Source organism: Grampus griseus (genome assembly GCF_964374135.1).
Source record: "Grampus griseus genome assembly, chromosome: 16".
Taxonomy (NCBI): domain Eukaryota; kingdom Metazoa; phylum Chordata; class Mammalia; order Artiodactyla; family Delphinidae; genus Grampus; species Grampus griseus.
In genome coordinates this window covers 24215863-24234140 of record NC_139010.1, presented here as the reverse complement: position 1 = coordinate 24234140, position 18278 = coordinate 24215863, and the positions used below count along the sequence as shown (strand labels likewise).

The window sequence follows — 18278 nt, the reverse complement described above, 5'->3', positions numbered from 1 at the left end:
TTCCCCAGATCTCCTCTGCTTCCATTATTGTAGCTTTTTTCACACGACATGGTCACTGCCCATTCTCTTCTGTGTCCTATTTGCCTGTAAGTTCCAAAGGGCAGAAGTGTGCCCCCACAATGCCTGACCCACAGCTGGCTCTCAGGTTCAATTGCCGAATGAGTGGATGAGGATGAACAAAGGAAGGTGGCGGGCAGAGTGGGGAGGGCACTGGAGGCGGGGTCACTGGAAGCTTAGGTTCCAGTCCTGGATCTTGCCACATGACTCTGGGTAACCTACCGCCCCTCTCTGGGCCTTAGTTTCCCCGTCTGTAAAATGGGGGTCTAGAAGTCAGTAGGAATTTGGAGAGGAGGACTCAGCCTGGCAGATAATAACACTGTCAGCCCCAAGGCCGAGAGTATGATGCTTGACCTGGCTAAGTCTTAAGCAGAGGAAGCCAAGATCTGGGAAAGGGCTGGGCATGCCCTGGCCAGCAGGAGGGGCCAGGAAGGGGAGAGGATGCAGAGAGGAACTGAGCGGAACATCCAGGGTCAGATGTTTGTCCCTCAGCAGCCAGGGCCCCAGGGATCCCTGGGGCAGTCCTCACTGTCCTGACACCCTCCCCACCACCCAGCAGTCCCATGTGCACCATCAACTAGCCAGCAAAGGCCGCCTGCCGGCACTGCTGAGTCCAGAGGCTTCCCTCGGAGTCCCGGGGGACACTGGGTGGCCTGACAGAGCCCTCCAGCTTCCCTGAGGCCCGGTGGGGCATGGGAATGAGCTGAAAGTAGCAGTCATGGGTGCACCTCTGGCATCAGTAAACTTGTCCTATGACCACCCTGTCTGCTCTGGCCCTCTGACCTCGCTCTCCGTGATCACCCTGGAGAGCTACTTTGGCAAGGAGCAGCCTTTGCCTGGTAGAGGCACCCAAGAAGAGCCTGGCTGTGGGGAACTGGTGCACCATCGGCACCCACTGCAGTTAGTGCTGGGCTCTGATGCTTGCTGTCATCACCACCGCTTGGTAGTGATGGTAGATTGGAACTCAGAGGGCTTAGGGTATTTACCGCAAGTTGCACAGCTTCAGTAGCAGAGTGGGGACAGAAACCAGGCCTGCTGGGCTCCACCTCCTGCTTTTCACTGTTCCATACCACCTCCTACTAAGTCAGAGGTCCCCTCCCAGCTCTTCCCCTCGGAAACCGTCCACGGCCAGCCTGTTCCAAGAGTTCTTCTCAGACTGCTGTGGCCTTTACCTGTGGGTCCTCCCCTTCATCCGGGCCCTGGATCCCTGTGCTGTCCAGATTCTCAGAAGTCACCAGGCCTCACGGTCTCCTGGCCCAGCCTTTACTCTGGTGGCACTAATGAGACCGTATGTCCCTACTTCCTGTGGTCTTTTCATGAAGTCCCGAGATTGCCCTGGCTAAGAGACACTAGTGGCTTCTAATACACTTGGGTTCGAGGACATTTTGGAAATGGGAGAAAGCTCAGCATCCTTTTCCCAGAAAGACACACCGACACAAAATGTTGGGGACCATTCCAGGGAACCAGGGACAAGAAACCCAGCTTCAGAACAAGAGGGTAAGCGCTTATTCATGCCCAAGGACAGCAGAACCAGAACGACCAACACCTGGGCCCTAGCGTTCTGGGCAGGGACCAGGACACCACCCCTTGCAAGGACTGCCTCCCTGTCCCCCTCAGCCCCTTGGATAACTCACTCCCTCTCTCTTCCCAAAGGAACATGGCAATAAAAGGCAGCACTGATCGTCGAGGGATAGATGGGGAGGGCCGCGGGGGCCCAGCAAGCCTCGCCCCCGGCCATCGGGCTCAAGTCCCACCGCGTGGGCGCTGGGCGGCTCTCTCAACACCCTGGCGGGGTGCCGGGAGGGAGAAGTGGCGCCTGGCCGCCTTTGCGCGCCTCCGCGCCTTGCCTTCCATCACCTGCCCCGCGCGCTCAGGGCGATTCCGGCGCGGAACGCGGGAGACGCCTGCCAGAGGCTGGAGCTGACGGGTCCCGCGCTAGCCGCCCGGGTCTTCCTGGCACCCTGCAGGACGGCGTCCATCCCTGCCCCCACCCCTCCCGCAGACAACTGGTGCGAGGCCGGGGCGCACGACGCGGCGTAAAGAGCAAGAGCCCACGGGCACTGGCTGGTTCAGAGTTTGGAGGCTGCGCGAGGGGGCGCCGCGGGGAGGGATAAAAGGCAGCAACAAAGAGCACAGACCTCATCCAGCAGTTGGTTGACTCGTCCCAAAATAGCCGGCTCCATTTGCTGCTCCCCACGGTCTGCTTCCAGGCGCTGCACCCGGGCCTGCAGCTCGGCTGTCCGAAAGTGGGCGAGCAGGCTGAGCGCCAGCGAGCAGAGGGCCAGCACCAGTAGCCCGCACGACCCCGGGCTCGGCAGCCGCGCGCAGCGCTCCGCCGGCGCCACCGCCAGCGCCACCGTCCCGGGCGTGTCCAGCTCCCCAGGGCCGCGGGCACCGGCGGCTGTCGCTTTGCGGGAGCGCTCTGCTACCATCCCCTCGCGTATTGAGAACCAATAAATAAATAAATAGAATAAATAAAGGCGAGAGCCGCTGTCCAAAGGCGCGATCCAAGCTGCGGGGCAGGGGGAAAGGGCTTGTGTCGCTGGAAAATGTCCCTATCCTTGGCTCCCGGCAAAGAGGATGGAAAAAATAGCAGCTGGAGGGGGAAAGCCGAAAAAACACAACCAGCAGTAATTGGGGTACACCCAGGTAAGAAAAAGAAGTTACTTCGAAGAACGTTCCAAGTCCAGGAAAGTTAGGGGAATCTGGCCGGCTCTCCTTTCCGCCCCGTCTTTCCCTTCAAGTATCTGCAGAGTCCTGGAGTTGGTTCTGCGCCGTCTGTCCTTCTTGGTGTCTCCCGTCTCCCGGGCGAGCCAGTTTCAGTCCCGGGGCGAAGGGGTGCACGTGGAGGGCCCCACGGGCAGAGGTGGGTCGTGGCCGCTGCCGAGGAGCGCTGGGGCCGATTCCGGCGCCTCTGTAACTTGACACACTGGCTGCGGCTGCACGGATCGGATGAGCAATCCGTGCTACTTCCCAAACTAATCTCTCCCGCCCCGCTCCCTTCTCCTCCTCCCCGCTCCTCCTCCACCTCCTGCAGGGCCGACGGCTTGGATTTGTTTATTTATGCAAACTCGCCCGGGGTGGGGGGCGTGGTCTGCAGCGCCCGCTGCCCCCACCCACCGGCCCTGGGAGCCCCTCTCCCGCGCTCCCTGTCCCCTTTGAAGCGACACTTGGGGTTATTTATAGACAGGAAGGGGGTGTGGAGTGGAGCTGGGGCTTCGCTTCTCTCCCTTTCTCCGAATTCACACTGAGGGCCCTCTTTGCTTTCCTCATAAGTCATGGGTGCAGGCATCACTTTGCTTTCTAACAAGTTGGCAAAGCCAGCCTTTGGGATCCTCCAAGGAGCCCGGCTGAGTTACTGTCAGGCGTCTAGATGTGTCTTTATCTCCCGAGCAGGACTATCTGAATCCCTTCAGCTGCCATTGGGCATCCCTGTCCTGTCTCATCCTCTCTCTTCCTACCCAAACCAGCCCCACCTTGGTCTCCATACCTCCCACGTCCTGCAGCTGCCCCAGCGCCTTGGGTGGGGCTCATTTCTCCAACCGCATTTTTACTCCAGTGTGAAAAGTCAGCCCTCCAGCGGGGTAACAGAACTGGTGCCCTTGTCTCTCTTTTAGGACCAAGACATAAGGTACAGGTGAATAAAAACTGAGCAGAGGCTTATGCCAGAGTACCCAATGGGCCAGGCAGTCCTGCCGCCTGCCAGTCCTCATGCCTCCTCTTCTTGTCTGCCATCGACCTGAGACCTGTTCCAGCCCTCCGCTGTCAGACCAGCCTGCCCCAAACATCACAGCCATTAAAGGTGAGCAGTTCTCTCCTCTGCTCCCTCCTGCTGTCATTTCCTATGCTCCAGCTGAGAACGCTGCCTGAAGGGCATTTTGTAGCTTCCTCTCTTCTCTTGTCACCTCTCCCATTTTAAGTAACATTTGTATCCCACAAGACTTTATCTCCTTGCACCTCTTGACATTCCTGCGGATGAGGTGATGGGACGGAGTTTATGGAGAAAGCCTACTTCCCAGGAACAGTGCGGGGGCGGGGTAGGGCATAAAAGGCGGGTCCCTGAAATGGAAAACTGAGGTGGGTAGGGTGACAGGGGTGTTTCTGTGATTCCATTTTATAATAACAGGGTTGCCAATTTCACGTTTTATATATTGACCTGATCAGGCTTAATATATAATCCAGTATCACAGCACACCTCAGAGTGTGGCATATTTAATAGAGTAACATAGCAACATAGTACTTGTATCATAAATAATAAATGTTACAACACTGCCTGCCAGGTCAGTTAGCCACTAGGGAGGACTACAGGGATAGAAAGTGATGCTGCGGAAAGGACTGGTGGCCAGGAGCTCTGGGTCAGCTCCAGCTCTAGCATTTCCTTGACATGGGACATTGGGTAAGCGTGCCTGTTTCCTTACCCTGTGAAGGATATCTCAATTGAGCTGTAGAGAGTAATCCTTGAGAGAACACAGTGGTGTTGATGACCACCAGGGGACGCCAGAGAATTTCTGCACTGAGAGGTACAAGCCCCGGGATCCAGGGACTTTGATTTGGCTCCACCTTCACACACACCCCCACACCCCCGGCAAGGGTAGCGGGAATGGAGGAATTAAACTAGGAGGGTAGTTTCATTCCTTCCTTATTCCACAAGCTGATCTTTTCCCTTTTAAGACTTTGGGACCCTCAGGAATGCTACGGCAGTGAAACCTAAAAGATTTGGGGCTATAGCATCCTCTGTGATTGGGAGCTGAAGGGGGAGGGTGCAGCAGTACTAGCCTGACCCTTGCATCAGAAGTGACATGTCTGGTGGCTTCCCTGCTGGCGCAGTGGTTAAGAGTCCACCTGCCAATGCAGGGGACACGGGTTCGAGCCCTGGTCCGGGAAGATCTCACATGCTGCGGAGCAACTAAGCCCGTGCGCCACAACTCCTGAGCCTGCGCTCTAGAGCCCGCAAGCCACAACTACTGAGCCTGCGTGCCACAACTACTGAAGCCCGTGTGCCTAGAGCCCGTGCTCCGCAACAAGAGAGGCCACCGCAATGAGAAGCCCACGCACCATAAGAAGAGTAGTCCCCGCTCGCTGCAACTAGAGAAAGCCCGCGCGCAGCAACGAAGACCCAACGCAGCCAAAAATAAATAATTAAAATAAATTTATAAAAAAAAAAAGAAAGAAATGACATGCCTGAACCCTGAGGCATCCAGGGGGCTCTGGGGTCACAGAAACTCGGGAATTCTCTGTCAATGTTGGATCAATGTTCTGTCAATGTTGGAGTTAACATCTCTAGAAAACAGAATTTCTTGCTTGTAGCAAGAAGATAGACTTTCAGTGCTAACCCAAAGAGTTTGACTTTAATCTGTGGTCATGATTCCACTCCTAGATAAAAACAGATACTCTTGGGTGCCAGAATGGAAAGCTAAGAAAAAATGTCCCTGCACACACAAGCTGTACTGTTCCTAAAGTACTTTCTGTGTTTTTCTGCTTCCACATATTTGCTCATGCTGGTCCCTCTGCCAGTGAAGTCCATCCTTCACTCACCTGTTCTCTGTACCTTAAAATCCTGCCAATTGCTCCAAGTTGAGTCCCTGTGGCTCTAGTGGGGTTGACCCCATACCTGGCTCTAGGGTATGTGAACTAATCTAACCAATTAGCATCTCCATCTCTCCTGGCTACAGTGATTGGGCCCAAGATGGGTATGTGGCCCAGTTCAGGCTAAGGAGAATCAGGCTGGAATGATTGAGAAGGGAATGCTATTTCTTTGCAAAGGGTTTTCTTAAAGAGTAACAACTACCGCAGTGGGCAACTTGCCTGTGTTCTTAAAGATCCTGCCTGAGAATGAAACCAACACAGGAGGCAAGCAGAGGCGGAGACACTGAGTCATGAAGACAGTATTTGAACCCTTGGATCAAGTCCCGAGTCACTACTCATCTGCCTGTTTGTTTGGCCCTCAGTTCATTCTGCCTGGAACTGCTGTTCTCTTTCCTGTGCATATAGGTTCCTACACAGGCCCCATGGGACTGCATGGTCTGTGAGCACCTGACACTGGGTCTTGTTCCCACCAGGAGCTCAATGGTAGGTGTGGACTGACTGATGGATCAGTGACCTGCACCATCCCTCCCCTCAGTTGCAGGAACACAGAGTTTGGGAGGAGATGTGAACTCTTGTTCGGTCTTTGCTGTATGTCCCCAGTCTCTGCAGCTATGATCATGGCAATGATGGGCTGTGTTGAGTACCGACATGGCACTCAACATGCACCATCGCATCCAATACTCACAGTGGCCCTAGGAGATAGGAATTGTTCTCCCCATGGTTCAGATTTTAAAAGCAGGTGCAGAAGTGGTTAAGAATCCACCTGCCAATGCACGGGACATGGGTTTGATCCCTGGTCCAGGAAGATCCCACATGCTGTGGAGCAACTAAGCCCGTGCGCCACAACTATTGAGCCTGCGCTCTACAGCCCACAAGCCACAACTACTGAGCCCGTGTGCCACAACTACTGAAGCCTGAGCACCTAGAGCCCGTGCTCTGCAAAGAGAAGCCACCACAATGAGAAGCCCGTGCACTGCAACGAAGAGTAGCCCCCGCTTGCCGTAACTAGAGAAAGCCCGCGCACAGCAACAAAGACCCAACACAGCCAAAAATAAATAAATTAAATTAAATTAAATTTAAAAAGCAGGAGCAGAGAGGCTACACAATTTGCCCAAGATCACACAGCTAGTAAACAGTGGAGCCAGCACCTGAAACCACTCAGAACAGCCTCCAAGTGAGCAGGAAATGGGTTCCAGAGCTGTCCATGAAATGAGGCCAGGTAGGAGATTTGTGCCGAATTATTCTTGAACCACCTGAGACCAGAGGGATGTGAGCTATTTGGAGCCTCCAGCTGTTCCTGCAAGAGGTCATCAGGAGAAAGCTGGGAAGGGTCTGGGAAGTAGAGTGGACAGTTGGGCATGACCTTTGCTAACCACAATATTCCCCAAATTCAACTTTTTAGGGTCAAGTGATTCTATGGACAGGTCCACTAGCCCACCCTACCAGGCATTCTTCTCAGGCTGGGGTAGACAGCTACATCTGTGGATTCCATCTGGAACCAGGTTCATAGGTAGGTCCCTCCCCGACAAGAATCTGGGCTTGGCCAGGTGACTCGTTTTGGCCAACGAGACATTAGCAAGTGTCACACAAGCAGAGGCGTCATAAACACTTGCCACTGGCACTTGCAATCTCCCTTTGAAAGCCAGCCACCATGCTATAAAGAAGCTCGGGATAGACTGTGGGATGATGAGAGGCCACCTAGAGTGGCCCCGTGGGGATGAGAGGCCATCTGGAATGTTCCAACCCCAGCCAAGCTCCCAGCCAAACCTCCACAACACAGCCTCAGGTGTGACCTCAGCTATGTTACTTGGAACAGAAGAATCACTCCACTGAGCACTATCAACTCACAGAATTGTGAGAAATAAGAAATCATCCTGTTTAAGGAACTAAGGCTTGGGGCCATCTGTGATGCTGCTATAGATGCCTGAAATACTGTCCTGGTTACTGCACTCTCTCTCCTAGGCACGGTTGGGGTCCTGACCATTCAGAAGCACGCACACGTTCTCATACACACATCTCGACCAAAGCAGATTGTCCACGGGTAAGTCAGCACACACCCGTTCTGGGCACGTGTACGTACGGGTGCACATCCTCATCCACGCACACGCTGGGGGTGGCTTGGAGACAGCCCAGTTGTGCTGTGGGGCAGCTCTGGTCACCCACAGCATTTGCACTCCCCTGCATGTACATCCTTGTATGTGTGTGCAGAAATGTGCATGATCTCATGTACCAAAGCACAGGAGCAGAAAAAGGCAGGTACACACAGTGAGACCCTAGGTTGAGGGAGCTGGGGGGGGTGGTCACACCCCAACACACGTGCACACAATCATTCATGGCCTGAAACCGTAAGTATCCAAACTCCTCCAAGTGAACAGGGTCCCCCAGCGTTTTCATCAGCGTAGCCTCTGCACTTGGCTCTGCTCTCTACTTAATGAGAGAGTTTGTTTTGGCCCCAGTTAACAAGGCTCCCAGGGCCTCCTGGGCAGGCTGGCCCTCCCCCGCACATCTGCAGCCCCTGTCCCTCGACACCCATCCTCAGCTCTGCAGAGTCACAGCCCGTGAGCTGATTGGCGTGGCTGTGTGGGAAGGAAGTGGGGACTCAGGAAAAGGCATTTCCAAATGTCCTATCTGCAACTCCAAGCAGGGGCCTCGGGCTGGCCCCCAAAACCCCAGTGCACTCTCCTCAGAGACACTGCATGCTACTGTCCTCTAATCTGGGGCAAACTAATTTAATCTCAGAGCCTGTACAAGGGCAAGATTGAGAGCTTGAGACCAAGAGAATGCCTGCCTTGCTCACCTTATTCCTACTCCAGGCCTGGCCTTGGTTCATTCTCTTTGGGATCCCCATCTGGTGCAGGTCAGTACCTCCCAACGCCCAGCACAGGGGCAAAGCCTCTTCAGTGGCTCCCCTTTGCCCTCAGGACAAAGTCCAAATCCTCTGTCCTCCTCAGCCCCTGCCCACCTCTTCAGCAGAAGCCCCCACCCTGTCCCTTTGCACTCCACATTTCAGCCTCAGTGAACCACTGACAATTTCCCCCAAACACCACACTCTTTCTCCCCTCCAGGCTTTTGTACAGGTAGGTTCCCCTGTTTGGTGCGCCCTCCCTGCACCCCTTTATCTGATTAACTGCTCATCCTTCAGGTCTCATCCCCCGAGCACCCTCTCTGTCCTGCATTGTAGCTCTTATCCCTGTCGGCCTCCACCATTAGTCTGCCTTGTTCACCACTGTGTCCCCAGCACCAGCACAGGGCTTGGCAAGTGCTCCATAAATATTTGCTGAATGGATGAATGTTTGAGTTATGAAGACCCTTATACATCCCAGTTCTCCTTGCCTTCCCTTGCCCATCAGTTTCTAAATCTTACAAAAAAAGGAAGTAGATGCCCAGGTTAATGGAGCTGAGAGAGAACCAGAACTAGAATCCATCCATCCATCCATTCATTCATTTGCTCATTCGCTCATTCATTTGCTCATTCACTCATTCACTCATTCAAACCACCATTTCTTGGGCATCTACACTGTGCTGAGTACTGAGCATACAGAGATAAATACGGTCATCCTGATCTCTAGAAACTCATAGCCTAGGGGAGGGAAAAGACACAGGTCACAGTTAGGACATGATTTAGCCTACACAAGACAGACTAGGATAACAGTGGCTCAAATGAAGTAAGTTACTTCACTCGTGTGAAAGTCTAGGCTTGTCTGTCACCTCAACTCCACAAAGTCACCAGGGGCCCAGGCTCCTTCTATCTTGTTGCTCACTACATGCAGGAGTCAGAAACAGAGCTGAGAAGCAGGGCTGTGATGCCCATGATCATAAAGCCTGGGAGAGAAAGAAGGAACAGGGAGTCTGCAGTGTATGGGAGAGATTATGGTAGGTCCCCAAACCAGGCCTCCTTGGGTGAGGTTTCCCAGTTGGGGCTACTGTGTGGGAGAGTTGGACCTGTTTAGAGGACTGGGCATGGGGCAGGCAGCAGAGCAGAGAAATCCAAAAGGAAGGACAGATCTGAAAGAAACTAAGCAGGTGGAATCTACGGAACGTGATCCCAATTGGATGAAGTGGGTAAGGGTGAGGGAAGAGGTGAACATCCAGCCTGAGCCTCGGGACGATGCCTATGCCACAGACCAAGGGAATGAAAGCCAGGCAGTGCCAGGGGAAGCTGACTGTGAGGTGAGGTGGTGGGGGAGGACAGCACCGAAGAGAGCTGCCAGAGGCAGCTGGAGACACGGGTGAGAAGTGCAAAGACCGAACAAGAGTTCACATCTCCTCCCAAACTCTGTGTTCCTGCAACTGAGGGGAGGGATGGTGCAGGTCACTGATCCATCAGTCAGTCCACACCTACCATTGAGCTCCTGGTGGGAACAAGACCCAGTGTCAGGTGCTCACAGACCATGCAGTCCCATGGGGCCTGTGTAGGAACCTATATGCACAGGAAAGAGAACAGCAGTTCCAGGCAGAATGAACTGAGGGCCAAACAAACAGGCAGATGAGTAGTGACTCGGGACTTGGAGAAGGAGAGAAAGGTGGAGACTTAGAGTTGGGTGAAGGTGCAGGATGGCTTCCTGGTAGAGAAGTGAGTACTGAGCAGGGCCCTTGAGCATGGCAAGATCCAGACAGAGGAGAGGACTGGGATAATAGAGCAAAAGTTCCAAACTTTTGTGGTACATCCTTGCCAGAGATGCATCATGTGACCACCTGACCCCCAACAGCCCTAACCATCTGTCCCTTCCATTCCTCTCTTCTCAGGTGGCATGGTCTGGTCATGTTTGGCATACATACCAATACTCCCATTCCCACATCATCAGCAGACATCACTAATCAACTACAGACCACCACTCCTAACACACACACAAAAACACTCTGCTTAGGCCTCTCAAAGCAGGAAGCCATTATCAATCTATTGAGGTTAGCGCTTGGGGTGAAACCATTTTGCTGACTCAGGCTGAGCTAAAACAAAGCACCATCTTTGAAATCCAGAAACGCTGAATCCTGGCCTCTCCATCTGCCAACTGTGTTCCTTTCAGTTAGTGTCTTCACCTCTCTGGATCTCAGCCTCCTGCCTGGGGCAAGAGAATATTAATTCCTACTCAGGGGAGTGCTGAGAGACTCAAACGAGACCATGTGTGCAAGACTCTAGTAAAGCACAAAATCCAAAAGAGATGACGGTGATGGCCACGTTGCAGCCAGACATCAGAAGCCTCGAGCAAATGCATCCATTAAGGCCCCATTTGCAGCTTTTTGGAGGAAGAACAATCATTTCAGGAGTGAGAGTGAGACGTAGCCCCTCTGAGCTGTCAGCCCGTGGAAACAGGGCTTGGAATCTGGGCCTCAGCCTAGGGATGGTGGAAGGGCGCCCCAAGCATGTGCTTGGAGAAGAGGCCTAGGACTCAAGCTCTCCCTCACAGGGAGAAAGAGGGGGGAAGAACTGTCAGAAAGGCAGGCAACTGTGGGTTAAGAGACAGATGTTTTTGGTTGCTGACAGATGGGTAATGAAGAGCACAATTAGTTTACTGAAGCAGATCCTTGTTTACCAGCATCTGGGAACTGCAAGTTATGGTGTTGTATCTCTGCGTGCTCTCCTGTCCCCAGCCTTCTGCCCACCCCCATCGCTGTGGAATTCTTTGTCTTGACCACGGAGCTCTGTCTCTAAGCCTCAACTTAGGAGTGGCTCTCCTGGATTGAAGGGGAGAGTATATCCCTTGCTCAGAAGAACCTTTATAAACCCCCCAAGCCTCCACTGGTATATGACTCCTGCAGAAACTGAGCACAGAGAGGTCAGAATGTGGTCCAAGGTCACACAGCATACTAGTGGCAGCGCTGGATCTGGGCCAGGTCTCTTCCCTACCAGGTATGGCACAGCCCCCAGGTTCAAGTCTGGCCCAGTGTCTGGACTGCAGCTGATGGCCAGTAAATCCAGGGGAGGCTTTGCCCTCCCCACAGAGCTTTGCTCCCTCTTGTTCCTTCACCAGCAGTAGCTGTGAAAGCAGAACAGCCTGGAATATTTGTTCCTGTAAACTTCATTACAAAGGCCTTCTTTTTCTTTCTCCTTTTCCTAAAGCCTGTTGCTTTGTTAAGGTTATTTCTAAAGTTGGGAGGGAAATGCCCCGTTTGTCTTTCCTATATGTCCCATCAGGAAATGAGGGCTCTTGCTTTCCCTGAGTGATCCGTTCCTGACGCTAGCTCGCCAGTGACAGTTGGGTCTGCTGTAGATATATTGACCTGAGTCTTCCTTTGGCTTTATATGGCTCTCGGACAACATCTGGAAACAGATGTTTGCTTGGAGATGGAGCAGGGGCAGGAGGCCTGGATCCAAAAGCAAGCCCCACCCCCCAGAGAAGGGGGGCAGACGTGCTGAGGGCTCCTACAGGCGCAGGCCATGGGCTGCTGCGGGAATTCTGCACACTTGAAGGAACGGCGCCCTCTCTGGGCTAGGCACAGGCTGCTGCTACGCTGGGCCTGCCCAGGGATTAGGGTCAGTGCTTCAGAGGTGCTGGACTCTGTCCCCACAGCTCCCCTCTTTGCTCCATCCCATGGCCAAGGACTAGCAGTCCAGCTCCTTGAACATGTCAACTTTCTTGTTTTCCAGAGATGGAAAATTCCTGAAGGGCTGGAGACTTCATCAGATGCAAATTCGTTGAGGTTCCAAATGTGAAGTGCAGGGCTTGGCGCATTATAATCCTCAGGGCGAGAGTGATGATGGTAGGAATGGTAGTGATGGTGGTGGTGGAGGTGGTGGCAGAGATGACAGGGGTGGTCGTGCTAGGTGGGATAGGTCAATGTGGATACACACTAGGTTATACACCTGCTCGCCACGTTTCTCCCAGTTGCCATGTCTGTGCTTGGCACATGACCAATCTGGGCTAATCAAAAGAGCACACATTTCTAGCCATTGTGATTGGCCCAGAAGGTAACCAAGCTGAACCAACCAGGGAACTTCCCTGGGATTTTTCAATCTGAGCTTCAGAGATGAAAATTCTTTTGCTTTTGGGTCACTGAGCAGCCAGGATGTAAATCCCTGGCTCCCATGGACAGGTGTCTGTCTACAGAAGAAACTTAAATGAACAGCAGAGAGAAGCGGAGATGAGAGATGGAGCATCCTTTTGGTGTTTGAGTCCCTTGGGAACAGTCATCCCTAGGAAGGTCTTGACCTTTCCAGTTAAGCTAGTTGACTTGGGTTTCTGTCACTTGCTACCGAAGGGTTCTGACTGACCCTGAGCAGAAGGTGATCATGGAAGTATAAAGACGATCATGTGAGAGGGAGCCTAACGGTGATAAATGAAAATGAAGGCGGCAAAGACAACATCAATGATGGAGGTGGTTATGGTGATGCAATGGTGCTGCCAAAAATGGAGGTGGTGGTGATGACGGTTCAGATTTGATGGTGACATTGATGGAAATGATATTGGTGATGATGGCAGGAATCATGTAGATCGATCATGATGCTGCTGCTGAAGACGCTGAGGCATTACCGACCTAATCTGGGTACATATCTTAGAAGCATAGGCCCAAAAGACGCAAGAAAGGATTATAAAAAAGGGTGGGAGGAAGAACAAACTCTTCCAGAATGTCAGATGCTGTCCTTTTCCTTAGCTAAATAAGTCCTAGCTGAACCTGGAGAGGAGGGTCCCAGAACGTACCCCATAGAACTTCAGAACCGTGTTGGAACCTTCTGGAATAGAAAGACCCAGGGTCCCCAACCCCATCAGGTCCTTTTGGTCATTGCAAGTGCCTCCAGGGGTTCAGGCAAGAAGAACTTGAGGTGGGACAGCAAACGTAAAAAAGCACTGCGTCTCCTGTCTGGCCATTTATACTTTGTTTATATCTGTGACTATTTATTCATCGTGATCTACTTGGTGAAAATGAGTTACTTCTGGAGAATAATAGCAGCTAATTTCTGTTAAGCATTGACTGTGTGCCAGGGGCTGTTCTACGTGTTTTATATACCTCATCTCACGTGATGAAATCACCACAGCCATAGGTATTTCTATCCCCCATTAAACAAAAGAGAAAACTCAGGGAGAAGAGGCTATATGAATCACCCAAAGTCACACCATCATAAAGGCAGGGTGGGAAGCCAGGCAGCCTGGTCACCGGGGCCCATCCCCTAACTCGTTACACCCCACTGGGAAATGTGCTCAGGGTGGAACCCCACCTCCAGCAATGCTTCCGATCCAGTGCCCTCCCTGGATGCCTCCTCTTTCACCCCCTTCTACCCAAGAAAGCATTTTCCAGAGACAGGACCTGGGGCCAAATGGGGAGGAAGTGAACTGCTGTGGGTCCCATGGAAGAGGCCACCTGCTGTAGGGAGCTGCCTGGTCCTGCTGCCCCCGCTGGGGAGAGCTGACTGAGGAGAGCTGGGTTACTGGGAAGCGCCTGCCTCTTCCTTGGGGTTCAGTTCCTTTTCCCCAACAGAGGGCTCCTGCCTGCAGTAGTGAGCACACAGCTCTCTGCTTCTGATTCAGGCATAAGACTGTCAGTGTGGCGCTGGGGTCAGACAAACCTGTGTGTAATTCTTACTTCACCACTTTGGGCTGGTAACTACTTCTCTGAGACTTGATTTTCTCCCTTGTAAAGTGCAGATGAGAATTCCTACTTCCCAGGGTTATCGGGAGCATTCAGTGTATAAAGCACACAGCCCAGTGCCCGGGACCCAGTAAGCGCTCAACGAATGTCAGCCAGTGGTTTATAACGTTCTCGCTACTGTAATCCCTGGACTTCAGTCCTCTTGGTCATTCTCCTTCTCGTCCATGAGCAAGATCCCTGCTCTGCTACAAGGCAAGGAGAGAGGCCTAGGAGGGAGGAACCCAGGGCTAAAGAAACCCAGATCCGCCTCTAGTACAGGAGGGTCAGCACTGGTATCCTGAGCCGCCTCCCTCCCCCAGAAGTTATAGATCCCTGTGGCTGGGTTTCTAAAAATAAACACATGCCATTTCCACAATGGAAAATTTGCCTTAAGAAAAAAGAAGGAAAGTAAGTAAAACATTCCTTTGTCATCTCCCTTGGCCAAAGAGAACTAAGCCTTTTAGAATGAAGCCTTTTACACAGACATGGGAGGTTCCAGCTCTGGGCTCCACCCTGACGTGGTTCTGGTTTTGTTGGAGGCTCCCAAGGCTTCAGGAGCACCCATCCCAGTGCCCCTGGGAGGCCAAGGGGGGAGGGGGGTGGTTAACAGAGGGAATGTGGTCTTTGGGAGGGGAGTCCCGCTCCCTCCTCTTGGTGGTGCCCCCTGCAGGCAGCCAGCACCACGGGGCCGAGAACCATTATCTACAGCACGCTGCATGTTGGTAACCCCACCCTGAGGATGCGCCAGGTAAAAAGACTGAGTCCGAGGTCACCCAGCAAGTAAATGGCAGAGCCAGGACCAGAGGGAAGTCTTCAGACTCCTGGCCTGGGAACTCTTCTTCCATACCAGCCACTCTGCCCCGTCAAAAGCACATGCTCCAGAAACTCTGACATGAATCTGTTGTTCTGGGGTGTGGTGAGAAAAGCTGTGAGTCTGGAGTCAGAAGCCATGAGCTTTATCTGCCTGCTGTTTGCCTTCTGAGTAACCCAATAAGTCACCGCACAGCTCCGAGTCTCCCTGGTCTGTTCTGCAGGAAGGAGTACTGAGGCTACCGCATGGGGTTTTGTGGGGTGGGGCATGAACCACCTAGTACATGGAAAGGACTCAAAACATATTTTCAAACTCAAATCACAAGAAACCATCATTGCTTCTCATGGAAAGATTTATGGGTATTAATTAACTTGGCTGTTCTAAATTTTCCTACTATGAGCATATATTCCTTCTCTAACAAGAAAAAAAATTCTGCGTTTAAATAAAACACAAACCCGTTGTCTGTGCTTTTCAACTCCATTTCCTTTCCACCACTATTACCAGGAACTATTACACCCAGGAAAAGAAGAATTGGGATCGGGCCTCTAATATCATGCCACGTAGACAACCACCTACCTGACCTAGTGTCATTTGTTGGGTGGGATCCCCAAAGAGACAGACTTTGAGAAAGAGATTTGCATGCAGGGGGTATACTGGGGAACCAGGGCAGTGGGACAGGGCAGGGGAAGAAGTTTAATTGCACAGCAGTAGTAAGGGGTCTCTGTCAACCCCATGGAAAGCCGGGAGTGGGGATGCCCGGCAGAGTTGCCCTGAATTGAAGGAGGATTGGTCTCTGTACCTCCATTCTCCCTCCAGTCCTGGGATACAGGCTACCCCCCAGGGAGGGAGTATGATCTTGGGTGACGCTGTTCCCTTTAGCCAAGTGTGAGCCATCAGCAGCAACGCCCCTGTGGCTGGGGAGCCAGTGCCTCTGTCCTGGAGGGGATCTGGGTGCTGCATCCCAGCATCCACTGCACCAAGGTTAAAAGCTAACCCTGCAGAAGGCAGACTCTTGATGAAAAGACGCCAGTCCTTCTCTGAACTGTCAACTAAGCACACACCTGACTCCTTGCCATCATCTACGTGGCCACCAAGACAGGGAAATTCAAGAATCAGGCATTTCATGGAACTTCCCTGGCAGTCCAGTGGTTAGGACTTTGCCTTCCAATGTCGGGGGTGTGGGTTCGATCCCTGGTCGCAGAGCTGGGGTCCCACATGCCTTGTGGCCAAAATGCCAAAAACAGAAACAATACTGCGACAAATTCAATAAAGACTTTGAAGATGGTCCTCATCAAAATAAAAAGAATCAGGCATTTCAGTGGTTGCATCTAAGCGCCTCCCTTCTCCTCCCCCCCGATCTGAGTCCAGAGCTCCATCCACAGGGTGCCTGGAGGTGCAGGCACATAGCTGGCCAGCGACAGAATTCTAACCCACTTGCCAGGCCACAGAACCTTAAAAGAGCTCTGTATGTCGAGCATACTCCCAGATACCCAGGAACACTGGAACTCTAAAGGAAGGTCTGCGAGGCACTCTGAGGGGAGCCACCCTCCACCTTTTATCTGTCATGACACTCGGAGTAGACAGCCTGTTTACAGCCACTTCCACAGGCTGCCCAGACTTGGAAGCAGCTCAAAAATGTTTAGAATGTTCTGGGTTGCAAGTAATAGAAAGTCTGATTCAAACTGGCTGGAATAATAAAGTGAAGGTACTGACTCACGTGAGTGAAAAGTCCATAGGCGGGTCTGGCTTCAGGTGATGTTTGATACAGAGTTGCAGCATCACTAAAGACTCAGTTTCTTTCTTCCTTCCCTCCCTCCCTCCTTCCTTTATCTCTCTCTCTTTCTTTCACTTTCTATTCCTCTCTCTCTCTCCCTCCCTCCCTCCATCCCCCACCCCTGCTTCTTCTGCTATGACACCCTCAGCCTCACTTCCTTTGTGGTCCCAAGATGGCTGCCCACAGCTCCCAGCACTACATCCTTTCTCATTCATATCCTGTCAAAGAGAAAGAGCATCTTACCCTAGCATTGCCAGCAAAAGTCCTGGTAATGAGGTTCATTCTAATTGGACTGGCTCGGGTCATGTGCTCACTCTGGACCAATCCCGGTGGGCAGGAGGAGGGAACGTGCTAACTAGTTTCACCCCTGGTGTGGAGTGAGTGTAGGGTCCACCCTCCTGAATCATTATCCTCACACAAAAAACAGGGTTATGAGGCTTCCCTGGTGGCGCAGTGGTTGAGAGTCCACCTGCTGATGCAGGGGACACAGGTTCGTGCCCCGGTCCGGGAAGATCCCCCATGCCGCGGAGCGGCTGGGCCCGTGAGCCATGGCCGCTGAGCCTGCGCGTCCAGAGCCTGTGCTCTGCAACGGGAGAGGCCACAACAGTGAGAGGCCCGCGTACCGCAAAAACAAAACAAAAAAACAGGGTTATGGGGAAGTGCAACCAGGTCCTGGCAGGCAACCAATAAATGTCCACATGGTTCATGGTGCTGTGGACCCCATAACCTCTTTATCAGTAAAAACACATTTAAATATTTTAATAGCACAAAAAGTTTTGTGCTTCCTCATGTAGATGTAGGTGTTTCTAGGACCCTAACTGCACACCCATGTAGAATGGATTATGGGCTGCTGATAATGTGGTTTTCTCTTTAGTTGTGTGCTGGATACTTGTTTCTGTTACATCTTATGATCTCCCTATGCTCCTCATGGAACCAGCACCCCAGATTTCCTTGGGGGAACAATTTGTCCTTTTCACTCTGTGTCCATGTGATTTTGAATGGGACCATGCAACGTAGGTTGACCATGTGATCCAGGATTAGCCAATCAGTGCAGTTGCACCCTCTTGGCTTCAGTGATTGGTTCAGGGATAGACACATGACCCAATCTGTGCCAATGACGGCGAGGTGAAAACATTGTTTTCCATAATTAGGGGAGGAAAAGCTCCTCTTTTCTGCTGAGTTTGAGTCTGGGAGAGTGTAGCCTGGAGCTGACAATGGCCATCTAACCACAAGTTGGAGCCTGATTATGAAGACAACCAGAAAAGAATAGGACTGAGAAATGGACCAAGACTGCTTCCTAGTGACAATCTGAAACCCTGGAACGTGCTGCACCTGAAGCCAGAGCTATCTATGTTGGATTTTTCAGGAACATGCCCTAATAATTCTCTTTTTGTTCAAGCTCAATGAAATGGGTTTTCCGTCACTGGCACCCCGATGTGTCCTAACAGAGTATGTGTTTGACTTAGCCCCAACCCCACTCACCGTGGA

The 18278-nt window shown here is 52.4% G+C and overlaps 1 protein-coding gene across 1 annotated transcript in view; it reads right to left on the bottom strand.

Moving 5' to 3' along the window:
- Nucleotides 1–2489, bottom strand: part of COL13A1 (collagen type XIII alpha 1 chain) — a gene marked incomplete at its 5' end in the record, with an annotated part of 143787 nt that extends 141298 nt beyond the window's left edge. Inside the window, one exon of the mRNA XM_082673817.1 lies at nt 2196–2489. Coding sequence (XP_082529943.1) covers nt 2196–2489 — 294 coding nt within the window. The remainder of the gene's footprint in view (nt 1–2195) is intronic.
- Between the last annotated feature and the right edge of the window lie 15789 nt (nt 2490–18278).